We start from the raw sequence: 13391 nt of genomic DNA on the forward strand, positions 1-13391 counted from the left end.
ACTAAAAAAATGACATAATCTTATTAAACTATGCTAAGTAGAAATAAAGAATCAGATATAGCTTCTATTTTATCAATTTGGTTATACTCAATTTATCATTGTTTCTTATTCTTCCAGTTTCATTTGAGAGATCATTCTCTTTTTAAACTACCATCCTAAGACTAATGTAATGCATCTAACTACGTGCTTATCGCCTCAATCATCCATATAGAAGAGGGCATGGTATGAGTTGTGGTTCAGTCATTTTTTAGTCACGCAAAACTCTTCATGACTCCATTTCAGATTTTCTTGGCAAAGATCCTGGAGTGGTATACTATTTCCATCAACTCATTTTACAGATGAGGAAACTGAAGCTAACAGGGTTAAGTGACTTGTCCAGAATTACATGGTTAGTAAGTGTCTGAAATCAAATTTGAACTCAGGAAGATAAATCTTCCTAGGTTGTTCAGTGCAATAGAGTGCCAGGCCTAAAGTCAAGAAGACTTATGTTCCTGAATTCAAATCCAGCCTCAGATTTTTCCTAGTTGTGTTACCCTGGGCAAGTCACTTAACCTTGTTTGTCTCAGTTTCATCTGTAAAATGAGCTGAAGAAGGAAACAGCAAACCATCCTAGGTATCTTTGCCAAGAAAACCCCAAATAGGATCAGGAAAAGTTGAACATGACTTAAAAGACTGAACAATAACTCTCTTATTGGTTGTGCCTTCACCCAACATGTGCTGCAGGAAAAAAATCAAAGCCACCTCTCTCCACTGACATTTGACTTTCTCTGTCTCAATCCCACTCTGAGCCTTCATAAGTAAACAGTTCATGGTAGATGGCCTTCTTCGTATAGATACTAATGATAAAACCTTATTTAAAAAATCTTCACTTTAGATTTTTATCTTCAAAGTTTACGAAATTATACAATAACTTTAATATTGTGAAAAGAGAATTTCCTATGGCCACAAATGGTAACCTTATCCCTAGAGAAAGTGTTAAGGGTTTTAGAAATTTATATAAGTAAAAGGATAATTAAAAAGATCTGTTAATAAAAATTAATTATATTTTCACTATAAGGAAATTCACCAGGGATCCTAAGTAATGCTATTATGATGACTCTTTTCAGGATGATCATGAATACAGCTAATTAGGAAATCCTGTAATAGCAATGCTGGCAATAATAAGTCTTCCTTAATTTCCTTCATTTAGGGATGAAAATAAATAATTAATTTTTAAAAATTTTCTCCATTCTATTCTGTGTCAATGTGTCTTGGAGCGAGATTTAGGCTTCATGAACATTCTACAAGGACTCTGCTGGTAGGTCACAGTCCTCATTCACTTTTCTGCTGCTATCCCAATGCTCCATTGCTGATTTGAAAAATTCTAAATTCTAAAATTCTAAACTCTAAATTCAGCTTTCCACACATTTTTGTGGCCAGTCAAGCCATCTTACTTTTGTAGGAAAATCAAGTTAAAATACAGTCCAAATGAAGGTGGTGATGGGGTAAAACTTTCATATATTCTACATTTTCAGCAATGAAAACTGTGGAGTCACAAAGATTTAAGAATAGAAATTTCTGAAGTCTATTTTTTTCAATTTTCCTAATTAGAGTAGCCTATTTATTCTGTCTTAATCTCTCATCCATAAGGAAACAATTCATTCTATAGATGTGGTTCATTTACTTAGCTTCTTTCCTGTGAAATAAACTGATAACTACAGGCTTTAGGCACAAAACTCAACTCATGGGGTTTGGAAAGATGGGTGCTTTAGGGATAAACATAATATAAAGTCAAGAAACATCATCATTGAAATTTATCTATCAATATGTTCTCAATACTATAAAATGTTAAAAATACGATCAAAAGACCTATGGCCTGGGGTCAGGAAGCTAAGGACTCAAGGCCACATGTAGTCGCCTAGGTCCTCAAGTCATCCTTGGACTGAATCCAAACTTCACAGAACCTCTGAAGGTTGAAAGGGCCATACTTGAGGACCTAGAAGGTCACATGTGACCTCAAGGTCTGAGGCTCCCCACCCCTGCCTATGGCTACTTGATAAAAAGTCTAAGTAGAAGGTAAGCTGATAGAAGGAAAGAATATTTTGTGTCTCTTTTCATTTCCTCAGTGCCTTAAACATAGTAGGTTTTAATAAAAGTTTATAGAACTGGAGTTGAACTCATAGGACCATAGGCATGGAGTTTGAAGGTACCTCAGAGACCTCTTATTTTTATAGATAAGGATAATAAAGGTTAGAGATGTTAAGGGCCTTGCCCAAAGTCATCCAGGGAAAGAACATCAGAGGTAAGATTTGAACCCTCTGACTCCCTAAAGTATACAGCCAAAGGTGTTTCCAATTTATCACAGTAGGGCAGCTACAGACACCTAAAATAAGTTTAGGGCCTTTCAAGAAGATGATAGGCATATAAGGACATCTAAATGTGTATAATATGGTAACTAAAAGAAAATAAGAAATAAAGAAAAAGATGTAGTGCTTGAAAAGGACTTTAGATTATGAAGAAATATACAGGAAAGAAATAGCTACCATTTATATGGCACTTTAAGGTTTACAAAGTACTTTGCATATGTTAACTCATTTGATTCCCACAAAAAAATCTGTAAGGTAGGGCTACTATTTCCATTTTACAGGTGACAGAAGTGACTGAGAGAAGCTGAGTGATTTGCCCAGAGTCACACAGCTTGTAAGTGTTTGAAGCTGGATTTGAACTCAGATCTTTCTGACCCAACATGCTATATCTTAATCACTATATCACCTAACTAAGAAACTTCAGTAAGATTTTAAAAAAAAAAACCTGAAGCTTATTCATTGAGCTCATTAATTATTGTTTTACGAGTTTTCAAATTTTTTAATGTAATAGATTCCATAAAGTCAAATCAATCTGAACGTTTAAATGAAGTATGTACACTGATTCTATCTAATCACTAAGAGCTTAGAGATAGCATTATGGTAGAGTGGAAAGAGTACCGGATTTAAATTCAAAGGATCTGAGTTTAAATTCTAAATCTGATGCTTACTGCCTTGGTGAATCTTGACAAAGTCCAACTTCCTGGCTCTCAGTTGCCTTATCTAAGGCCTCTGAGATCCCATATTGATGTATAATCTTGGGAATTATCTTTTAAATAACATTTGAGTTTTCAATTTCTGGAATTTATCTTAATAAAATTTATGTATATATGTATTTTCTTTCTTTTCGAATTACCTAATTCTTCTTCCATGGTCGATCCTTTATTTTGGGAACCAGAAACTCCCAGGACTCTGTTGAACAGTATAGAAAATGCACTACCCCAAACACCTTAAAAGAAGAAACAAAGAGAGAAAATAAAAGTTAAATGAGAAAAAGCCAAATCTAAAAGTACTAAGTAATCCTGAATTACCAGGGCCTGATCACATACCCATTAAGAAGTGTAGGGGGTTTTCTTCATATTTTTTTACAACTGTGCCCATAAAAAACTTGCTTCCAAACAAGTCAGGAGCCATAAATGTACCATATTTAGCCATCCCAATTTCATATGGACTGAATTCCACCCAATCTGAAAGTTACAAAAAAATTAGTTAGTTAATTTCTAAACAAAGATACATACAGATCATGTTCACCATTTTATAGTTGCTAGTCTTTTTCTTCCATAGTCCAAAAATCTGAGTACAGGCAATGAGATATAGTATAAGTAGTCCTGGATTTGAAACCAGGAGGCCTAGGTTTATATCGTGAACTTGACACTGACTCTGTGAGATTGGGCAGCTTAATCTCGTTGGACCTTGGTTTCCTCATCTGTAAAGTCTGAAGTGTCCAGGATGAGAGCAAAGTTATACTAGTGGGTGACTGGAAGAATGGTGTTATCCTCAACAGTAAAAAGGAATTTTGAAAATGGGGTAGTGTTGGGGGTGGGGAATAACATGTTCTGTTTTGGATGTGTCCATTTTCACCATCTGTGGGGCACCTGCTTTTTCAAATATCCAATAGTCTCAATTAGTCTCAAGACTATCATGTGGGTCTAGAACTCAGGAGAAATTACAGATACATATACATTATCTTTTCCAAGAAAACCCCATGGATATTATACATCTGGGAGTCTTCTGTATAGACACAACTAAATCCCTGGAAGCTGATGAGATCACAATGAGAAAGAAAATGGAAATAAAAGAGAAGAGAGTCCAAGATAATGGAAGATTTGCCATTTTCTTCCCCACTGGATTAAGGCCATCAAAGATTAAGTGACTTGCCCAGGACCACACAGCTGTCTAAGACAAGATTTAAACTTGGGTCTTCCTGGCTGCAGGCCCAGTGTTCCATCCACTGGCATAATAGGTACTTATTAAATGCTTGCTAACTTGACTTGATCAGGAGTCAATAGATAATGGACCTATGATTTCTTCAATTTCAGTATCACCTCCACCAATGCAGATCACCACTCATCTATGCCTGTTTGTCCTGTGTAACTCTTTTCTATATCTGCTCATAAATTGCCTACTACATTTCATCCAACATCCCAAGAAGAGACTTCCTTTACTCCACTTGGAATTAAATACCAATTTAGCACAGGAGCCCTGGCTGTGGTGAGTGTTTTATCCACATGTGAGACCTTAAGTTCAAGAGAACAAGGGCTATGTCTCATTTTGACCCTGTGCCTATTTCACTCCTTGGAAGAGTGTTCGATACACAGAGAGCTCTTAAACATTTTTGGATGAATGAATGAATGTGGAAATTGCTCCTCAAATATGTATTAATTTGCCACTTGTATGGATACTTCTGATCTTGCCCTTCTAACAGGTGAGTAGCTGGAACAATTAACTTATCACTCAAGCACAAGTTATCTCTTACAGATGGTGAATGGTATTGGTTAAAAACTTAAGATCCAAAATGACTATTTCTAAAGGTTGACAGTATGTCTTGCATTGTACATCTTTAAGATTTTGAAGAGCTTTAGAGGAATGATGAACATTTTTCCCACTTATTTCATACAAAAACAGGAAGTTTGTGGGTTATGAATTGCCTTGTGGCCTGCTCATTTTCAAACATTCTGCAATAGATATTTTAAACATTGAGAAAGGAAATTTTATGGGAATCTAAAATACCAATTTTATCAAGTCATTCCACTCCTCAGAAATTTCTAAAAATCCTATCTATTCAAATAATAAGGACAGCTAGGTGGCTCACTAGAGAGAGCTCCAGGTCTAAAGTCAGAAAGACCTGAGTTCAAATGTGGCCTTAGACATTTATTAGCTATGTGACCCTAGACAAGTCACTTCACCCTCTTTGCCTCAGTTTCCTTATCTCTAAAATGAGCTAGAGAATGAAATGGCAAACCACTCCAAGATCTTTGCCAGGAAAATCCTAAATGGAGACATGAAGAGTTGGACACAACGGAAGTGAATGAACAACAAAAATTCAGCTAATATTATTTATAACACTTTGACATTTATCTACTTTAGTTTTTTTTAAAATATTGTATCTCCCAAATGAGACTGTAAGCTCCTAGAGAGGAGGGACCATTAATTTATATTTCTTTTTCATACACATAGGGACCAAGCCCAATGCTTTTTAAAAGAATTAACAAATGAATGAATCAAATCCCCCCTGTATTCCCCCATTTCATCTTACCCCAATTCTTTCCAAAAGATGGCACTAGAGTACTTTTATTTCATGAGTAAAATTATGTCTCTTAAAGTAACAGGCACATAAAACAAAGGTTCAATGAAAGCATTCCTGAAATGTCTATTTAAGTGTGTTTCATTAGTAATGATTATTTCAGTGCAGGGTGTAACTGGTGCCAGTCACCAAGGTCAGTTATACTAAGAATAGAAGTGAAGAGCCTAAGCCTTGGGCGTAAAAGGGCTGTCAGCTTAGCAGGGTTGGAACCTGCCCCAGCTCCCCAGAGGAATGTTATCGGATATGGGGAAGGTGGCCAACGTGAATCAACATGATGGTATTGTTTGTACTTCAGTAATTTAATGAGCGAGAAAGTGGATGTATTCTGTTCAGATACCACAAGCCAAGACAAGTCCTTCAGGTGTTATATTTAAAGAATCAGAATGGGAAAAAAAGAGTAGGTCTCTAGTATGCTTCTAACATAATGAAATAATTCCTAAGAGATGAAATAATTGGAGTTGTTTACAGATAGTTTATACAAAATATAAAACCCTTTATAGTGTGTGTAGATGCGTAAGCTCCATGAGAGCAAGAACCAAGTATTCACTGTCTTCTCACAGCTCCAGGGGAAGTATTTAATAAATTGCTGCATGAATGAATGTAAATATTTTATTATTTCCCCAATCTGTTACCTTTGATGTTACTGACTAGAACTGAAATCTCTTTACTTAGTCATTTCCCAGAATTACAGCATAGGGTAGAAGAGCTCCACGGGAGACTCTCTAAAGAAGTTATGCCCAACACCTGCTTAGCAGCAGCACCGGATTCCCAATCCAACGCCTTGTTCCACTCTCTTCCATCATCTTTGTTTAATCTCTTTACTCTTTCTGTTCTCCTGAGCTCCTCTTTAAATATAAGGGTTCTGTAACTAGTTATAGAGCTCTAAAAAGGGCTAACCCAAGGTAGAGTATCACGAAAGACATGCATTTCAGCTTCTGGATAGCTACAATACATTTCCAGTATCTGCTTAATTCAATGCAATAAGCAAACAAGCCCTTACTTAGCACCTACATGTGTTCTCCCTCCTCACCCTCACCCTTGGGAATCCCTAGCTCCCTTCAAAGTTCAGTTACCTCTTGCAGAAGATCTTTCCTGGTTTCCCCAGTTGTTAAGTTCTCACCCTGACCCTGAAATTGCTTCATATTTACTTTGCACATAGTATTTAATTATATCAATACGTTCATGTCTCCCAGCCCTTCCAGTAGAAGGCGGGTTCTTCAAGGGCAGGGACTATTTTAATTTCTTGTTTGCATTCCTCTCCTAGCACATTATCTTTGCACATATATAGGTGTTATACGTTAGATATACATATATATATATGAATATATGAATGAATATATATGAATAACTGAAGACTGATTAAATGCGTGAGAGGAGGGAAAGGCCAAAGTTAAGACCCTGAGGTGGCAAGCCTAAGTGACATAGAAGTATGATTGTGATGGATCGCAGCAGAAATATTTCATTTCATGGACTACACAAGGGAACAAGCTGTCACTGACCCTGTTGTTTTTATTATTTACAAAAACTCCAGCTCTTTTCCTTCCTTCTCTCTACGTAGCCAACCATTTTCTATCCTATAGTGGCGTATTTTTTATAGATGGCTAGGCTGTGTGGAAAGAGTTCTGGTCCTGGATTCAAATCCTGCCCTTTGTGTTTACTAGTAGAGTAACCATGGATAAGTCATTTAATCTGGTAGAGTCTCAGCTTCTTGACTTGAAAAATGGTGATAATCACATCCATAGCACTCAGCCACACAGAGCTGTTGTGAGACTGTGCTGGTGGTCGTGAGCACATACCTTTGCTAAAGGGTCTTATAAAACTCCGTAAGTTAAATGTCTGACATAACTGTTCCTATTTCTCAACTCCCCAAACTCTATTAGAATTTCCAAACTCTATCACACACAAAAATAATAACTTAAAAGACATTAAAAAAACACAATAAAATGTGGAAAGAATGAAGTCATACCTGCAAACATCAACTCTGAAACATCAGGTTTCACATGGAGACAGGTAAAGAGGGGCAAAGGACACTGTGCCTTATTTACTTTTTCTTTCAAACTACTTAGAGTGCAGCTCATTCTCTGCTCAAAGAAAAATAAGAGACAAGTGTAGGTTAAATAAAATGGTTGTTATTTATATAGCATTTTAAGCTTTGCAAAATGTTTCTGCAAATCTCATTTAATTTTTCCATCCCATTTTACAGAAGAGGAAAGCAAGTCAGGGAAGTTAGTGACTGGTTCAAAATCAGAGTTGATATAAATGTCTCAGGTAGGATTTGAACCTTGCTTTCCCTGACTCCAAGTCCAACACTATTCACTAATGTATGCTGCCTCTTTAACAGGATGTTTCTAAATTGTTTTGAACCTGCATAATAGAAAATATGTTCATTACTTTTAGAAATCTATGTAAACAAAATGAAAGGCAGGCTTTATGAAGTAATTATCTGCATTCTAAAAACAGTCTAGGAAGTTACGTCGTCAATTGAAATGCCAATTGTAGGGTCAGAAAGGAACTTTTCCTCAGGATATCTTGGCACTGAAGGATCCCTCTCCATCTTCTGTTTTATCTTCAGATGGAATGCTGATTTGTGGTCATCAGTCATGTGGGCGTGCTCCATGTGGTCCATTCCCTGAGACTGAGGGCAACATCCCCTGGCAGTCCTGGATCCTTCCTGTGTGTGTGTGTGTGTGTGTGTGTGTGTGTGTGTGTGTGTGTGTGTGTGTGTGTGATGGCTCCCACCCCCTCCCTCTTCTAAAATACTTCTATGTGTAGGGGCTGGACAAGTGAGAGGGAAAAGTAGCTAAGTTGCCAGGGAAGCATTTTCCAAACCATGAAATCAGGTAGAAAAGATTGACTTTCTACAGATCAAACCACTAATTGTCAACTACACTGAAATAAAGCCTCATGGTCAAGTTAGTCTAACATCACATAGATAAATTTGTTCTCTCCCAGTGAGTACTACAAGTTCACTACAGTACTGTCTGTGATTTTCTCTGCAGAACTGAGGTCATCATTTTGAGCAAGAGTATTTGGAGCAAATGTCCACACCAATGAAATCACAGATCTTCTGATTATGGAAGTGTTAAAATGATTTTTCACATAATCGTTCCTAAAGGCAAACGGGAAGAGTTGTGGACTTGGAGTCAGGAGAAAACTGGGTTGGAATCCTCTCTCAGATGCTAGCTTTGTGGACATAAGCAAGTCATTTAACTTGTGTCTCAGGTTCTCCCATCTGTAAAACGGGGATAGTAATAACTGCAGTACCTAACCCCCAGGGATATTGTGAGTATCAAGTGAGACAAGATTGCAGATCTTCACAAACCTTCGAGCACTGTATCAATGTCAAATATTACTGTCACAATTACTGTTATCATTAATATTAATGATTTTAAGGATTCTGCTGTCACACTCGATCACATTACTTTTTAAATAATTTCTCCATTTCTCCATAAAATGGAAGAGGAAGATGAAAGAAAGTCATAAGAAAATGCACTTAACATAGAGAATACTCTCACACCTAACTACTAACATGGCCAGAATGACCCAAATTCCCTGCAATCAAACAAAGACATAAAAGCATGTTTAAAAACATGCACACATCCAAACACAGAAAGCCTTCAATTACGCACCTATCCATTTATCAAGAGGTAAAAGATTGGCACATTCAATTAAGGACCTTAGTACCAGACACTTACTTAATAATTTAAATTTCATACAAGTTTTCATCACTTCACTAAGCAATAATACTCCAGTTATCTATCATTGTGAGACTTAACCAAAAAAACCCTATATTTTATACAATCTGATGAAAGATACTTATTTCTATTTTAAAAAGGACTAGAAATGTTAGTGTAGCTTACATTATGGATTAGGGTCTCTCCAATTAACATCCCAAAGATGTCAGTAAAAGTGACTGGCTGTCCTGAGCTTTTCTTCTTCCATAAGGACTCGATATAGCGTTTGACTTTCTGGGGTGTGAGCAGCAAAAGGGGATTATGACTGACGCTGGCCATGAGCTCTTCATTAATTTCCTTTGGTCCCTTCTCTGGAAAATCAGGATGAGAATATAGAGATGACATGTACCTATAAGAATAAAAGAAAACGCAGTCAACAAAAATTAAGGCCTCATGACAGTTGTCTTGAAAAGAAAATCGTTAACAGTACATGAAATTAAAGTGAAGAGCAGTTAATCCAAGATCTCTGGCACAAAGAAAGAGGACTCAACATTCATAATTATGTAATACTTAGGCAGGTATGGTTTATTTTCCCAATTACCAATAACTTCAATAAAGGAAGAAACTATTTTATTCTTAACTTTTTCTCTGTATTCTCCTATCACCTAGTATAGTACTCTTGGTCATAGGCTTCTAGGATGCTCCTGGGTAAAAGGATCATCGATTTAGATTTTAAAGGAATCTTAGAAGTCATCTAGTCCAACTCTGTCATTTTGTAGTAAAGAAACTGAAAACAAAAGAGAAGTTATTTACTTGGTATCACATAGGCAAGTAAATCCACATTTTCAAGTTCCAAAATCAGAATGCTTTTGAACTGCCCCATACCGTTGACTAGTTCACCTACCATTGATAACTTAATGAAGAACAAAGAAAACAAAGTGGCAGGGAGGGAAGAGAAAAGGGTTTCAACCAATGGGAAAATAGGATATATATATTTGCCTCCTCTTCTCTTGAGAATCAAATCTAGTACTTAGCAAAATGCCTGGCACATAATTAATAAATATTGATTATAAAAAGACAGTTGGATGGAGAAGTCACTGAGTTAGTCAATTAAGATATATGTCATGCACAGACATTTCAGATGAACTGAACTCAGAGTTGACAAGGAAGAAGAGATCATGCTGGATTGCATTTGAGAAACTGAGCAGAATCTTTGATGATCCCAAGTACCTTGCTGATGCAACAGCAATATTCGCTTGATAAAATGTATACAACAAGGAATCACTGGTCACCATGATATGCAATAGACCATTCATTCATTTGATTGTTCCCATGTGTACTGCTAGTGCTCCATGTGTATTCGCTATCAAATAAATGTGGAACTGAGGAGGTACTGTAGTATTCTAAGAACTAATGAAAACAATATGAAATGATCAAAAAAGGAGCATTTAGGGAATTTACCAACTAATAAACATTATTTTTCTGTTTTTCCATACCTGTTCTTCCATGAAACTGGAAGAATCTTTCAAGAGCATATGTATTCTGCTATTATGTCTCAAAAAGCATATTCAAAGAAAGCTATATCTGTTGGTACATATCAAGAATTTTTTTTAATTTTATTTTTTTTAACATATGCACAGGAGATACCTTATTGGAAGAGAGCTTTTTATGCTCAATTTTTTTTTAATAAACACAAAGTAGATAAAGAAAAATTCTGGGTTTGCTCCAACTCTCAATCCATTGTTCAGCTATGAAGATAATTCCTAGCATGAAAAGAATCATCCGCAAAAGTTTGCTTATTTTCAGCTCATATTTTTATCAAGAATACCTGCAATATGCACCTAGACCATTCTTACAACAATTTTATAGCGAGAAGACACTTTAATTGAAGCTGCCATAACTGTACATGGTATCTTCCAGTCCATACATCCTTCCTTCCAAAACAGTGTTGATTTTATCCTTTGTTCTAAGTAGTTACTGCACATATTCAGCTGATTCTGAAAGTACTCTTATCAGTAACCAGACATTTCCTCTCTATTTTTGTTATAATCAATTTCATTTTTCATGTGACTTTTTTTTTTTGGTGATGACCATTTCTGAACCTTCATAGTTTCTTCTTGAAAATGTTTATAATATATAGGAATACATAATTTTTGAGTAAGATAAGAAAATTTCCTTAGTACATACATACATATATATGTGTGATGCTATCATATATTAATACCCAATACACATATGGTGGTAATAATAATGATGGTAACAACTAAAAGTTTTATGTATTACTTTAAGATTCGCAAAGCATGTAGCATAATTATCTCATTTGATCTCACAACAACGCTGTAGGAATAAGTGGTATTATTATCCCCATTTTCAGTTGGGGAAACTAAGGCTAAAAGGTTAAGTGATTTGCCCAGGGCCATGCAGTTATATAACTGGTTGAGGCAAGATCTAAAGACAGGTCTTTCTAGCCACAAGTTTAATACTCTATCTACTATGTCATCTAAATACATTCACCCATACATCCCTACACAAATGTTTCAGATCTATTTCATAGAGGGAACTTCCAGTCAAGAAACTCCCTCTGCCAATACAGGGTTGCAGTTGTCTACAACTTATAGTCTTAGAGGGTTGCCCAAGAGTTCAGAAAGATAAAGTGATTTTTTTTTTTCTGGAGTCATGCAACCAAGATAGACCATGATTGGGACTTGAATTAAGGTCTTCTTGACTCCCAAAGTTAGCTCTCTTTTCACCTCTTCGCTATTCTATGTTGCCTCTCAACCATTTTTGTTTCCAGATTATTTTTCCACATCTACCTTAGGGACAGTGATATCAGTTAATATAAAATTTAAATGCCTGTTGTTTGGGAACATATTTCTTCATATGATTTCTATATCTCTTGGTCCTCTTCATGTCAAATAAATTGCAAATATGTTCAAAGATCTTTTACTTATACTCATTAGGAGTACCACAAGAAAAAGTTATCAAGTTATCCATGCAAAGTTTCCTAACTGTTTTTGGAATGGAGTTTATCAATGGAGCTAATTATTAACTACATTTCAGTGGTATAGAATTTCTTCTTGTGAAGAAATTCCCTACACCAATACCGATCACCATCTGCTTCTTCAATTTACAGTCTTAATGTTGCCTGAGACTTTTCCAAAAGGTTAAACAACTTGCCTTGGGTTACACTATCAATAGGTGTTAAAGGCAGGACTTCAATGAAGGCCTTCCTGATTCTCAGGTCAGGGTTCTATTTATGATTGACCCTCAGTTTCTAACAGTTCGAATCATAAATCCCAGAGGAGGAAGGGAGCTCAGAGCTCATCACTCAGCTCAAAAATTTCACTTTGCACAAATTCTGTTCTCCACCGATCTCATTGTTCTCTGTAGCAAATCCTCAGGAGGATTCCTTTCATGCCTACTCCATCGATAAACACTGTCAAGAGACCATTTCAGTTCTCTTTTTTACAGCCCAGGAGTAATCCGTGACTACACAAAATTCTTCAATTCCTGTACAGGCCTAGAATTTTTCAAAATATCTATTAAGACCACATTATCAGATAAATATGAAGCAATACTCAATGTGGTCTTAACAAAAATTTTAAAAGATTCTAGAGGGTGGGATAGAATTTGGAACTCAATATTTTTTAAATGTCAAAACATGTAATTGGGAAAAAATAAAATATTATTTTTTTAAAAGTCTACATCATCACTTTCACTTCTTCTATCTCTGATTATCAAGTTGATGTCCTCTTTATGTTTGTCAATTTCCAAACATGGCAACTGTGGATTATCTGCATGTGCCATGGTACCACTCTAGTTTCTTCAGCAAGCTCTTTTTTGCTGCTGTATTACTTTAGAACAATGTATGCGTTTCCATTGCTCTATTCTGGTTTTAATTAAAATTTCATAAACTTTCAGTTATCCCTGTAAGCCTGTGTTTATTTTTTTTCACTAAGAAAACTAATTTGTTTTATTAGCCATACTCTGTGCATTAGTATATCAAATTCTGAAGCCATGAGTACAGCTACTGCTCATTTTCCTGAATATTGCCTCCTGTGAGTTACTAGA

At 36.0% G+C, this 13391-nt stretch overlaps 1 protein-coding gene across 1 annotated transcript in view; it reads right to left on the reverse strand.

Moving 5' to 3' along the window:
• Positions 1 to 13391, reverse strand: part of PLA2G4A (phospholipase A2 group IVA) — a 168444-nt gene that overhangs the window by 30986 nt on the left and 124067 nt on the right. Inside the window, exons 9-12 of the mRNA XM_072648363.1 lie at positions 9507 to 9729; positions 7613 to 7727; positions 3392 to 3529; positions 3199 to 3291 (exon numbers count right to left, since the gene is read on the reverse strand). Coding sequence (XP_072504464.1) covers positions 3199 to 3291; positions 3392 to 3529; positions 7613 to 7727; positions 9507 to 9729 — 569 coding nt within the window. The remainder of the gene's footprint in view (positions 1 to 3198; positions 3292 to 3391; positions 3530 to 7612; positions 7728 to 9506; positions 9730 to 13391) is intronic.

Source organism: Notamacropus eugenii, chromosome 2, assembly GCF_028372415.1.
Source record: "Notamacropus eugenii isolate mMacEug1 chromosome 2, mMacEug1.pri_v2, whole genome shotgun sequence".
NCBI lineage: Eukaryota > Metazoa > Chordata > Mammalia > Diprotodontia > Macropodidae > Notamacropus > Notamacropus eugenii.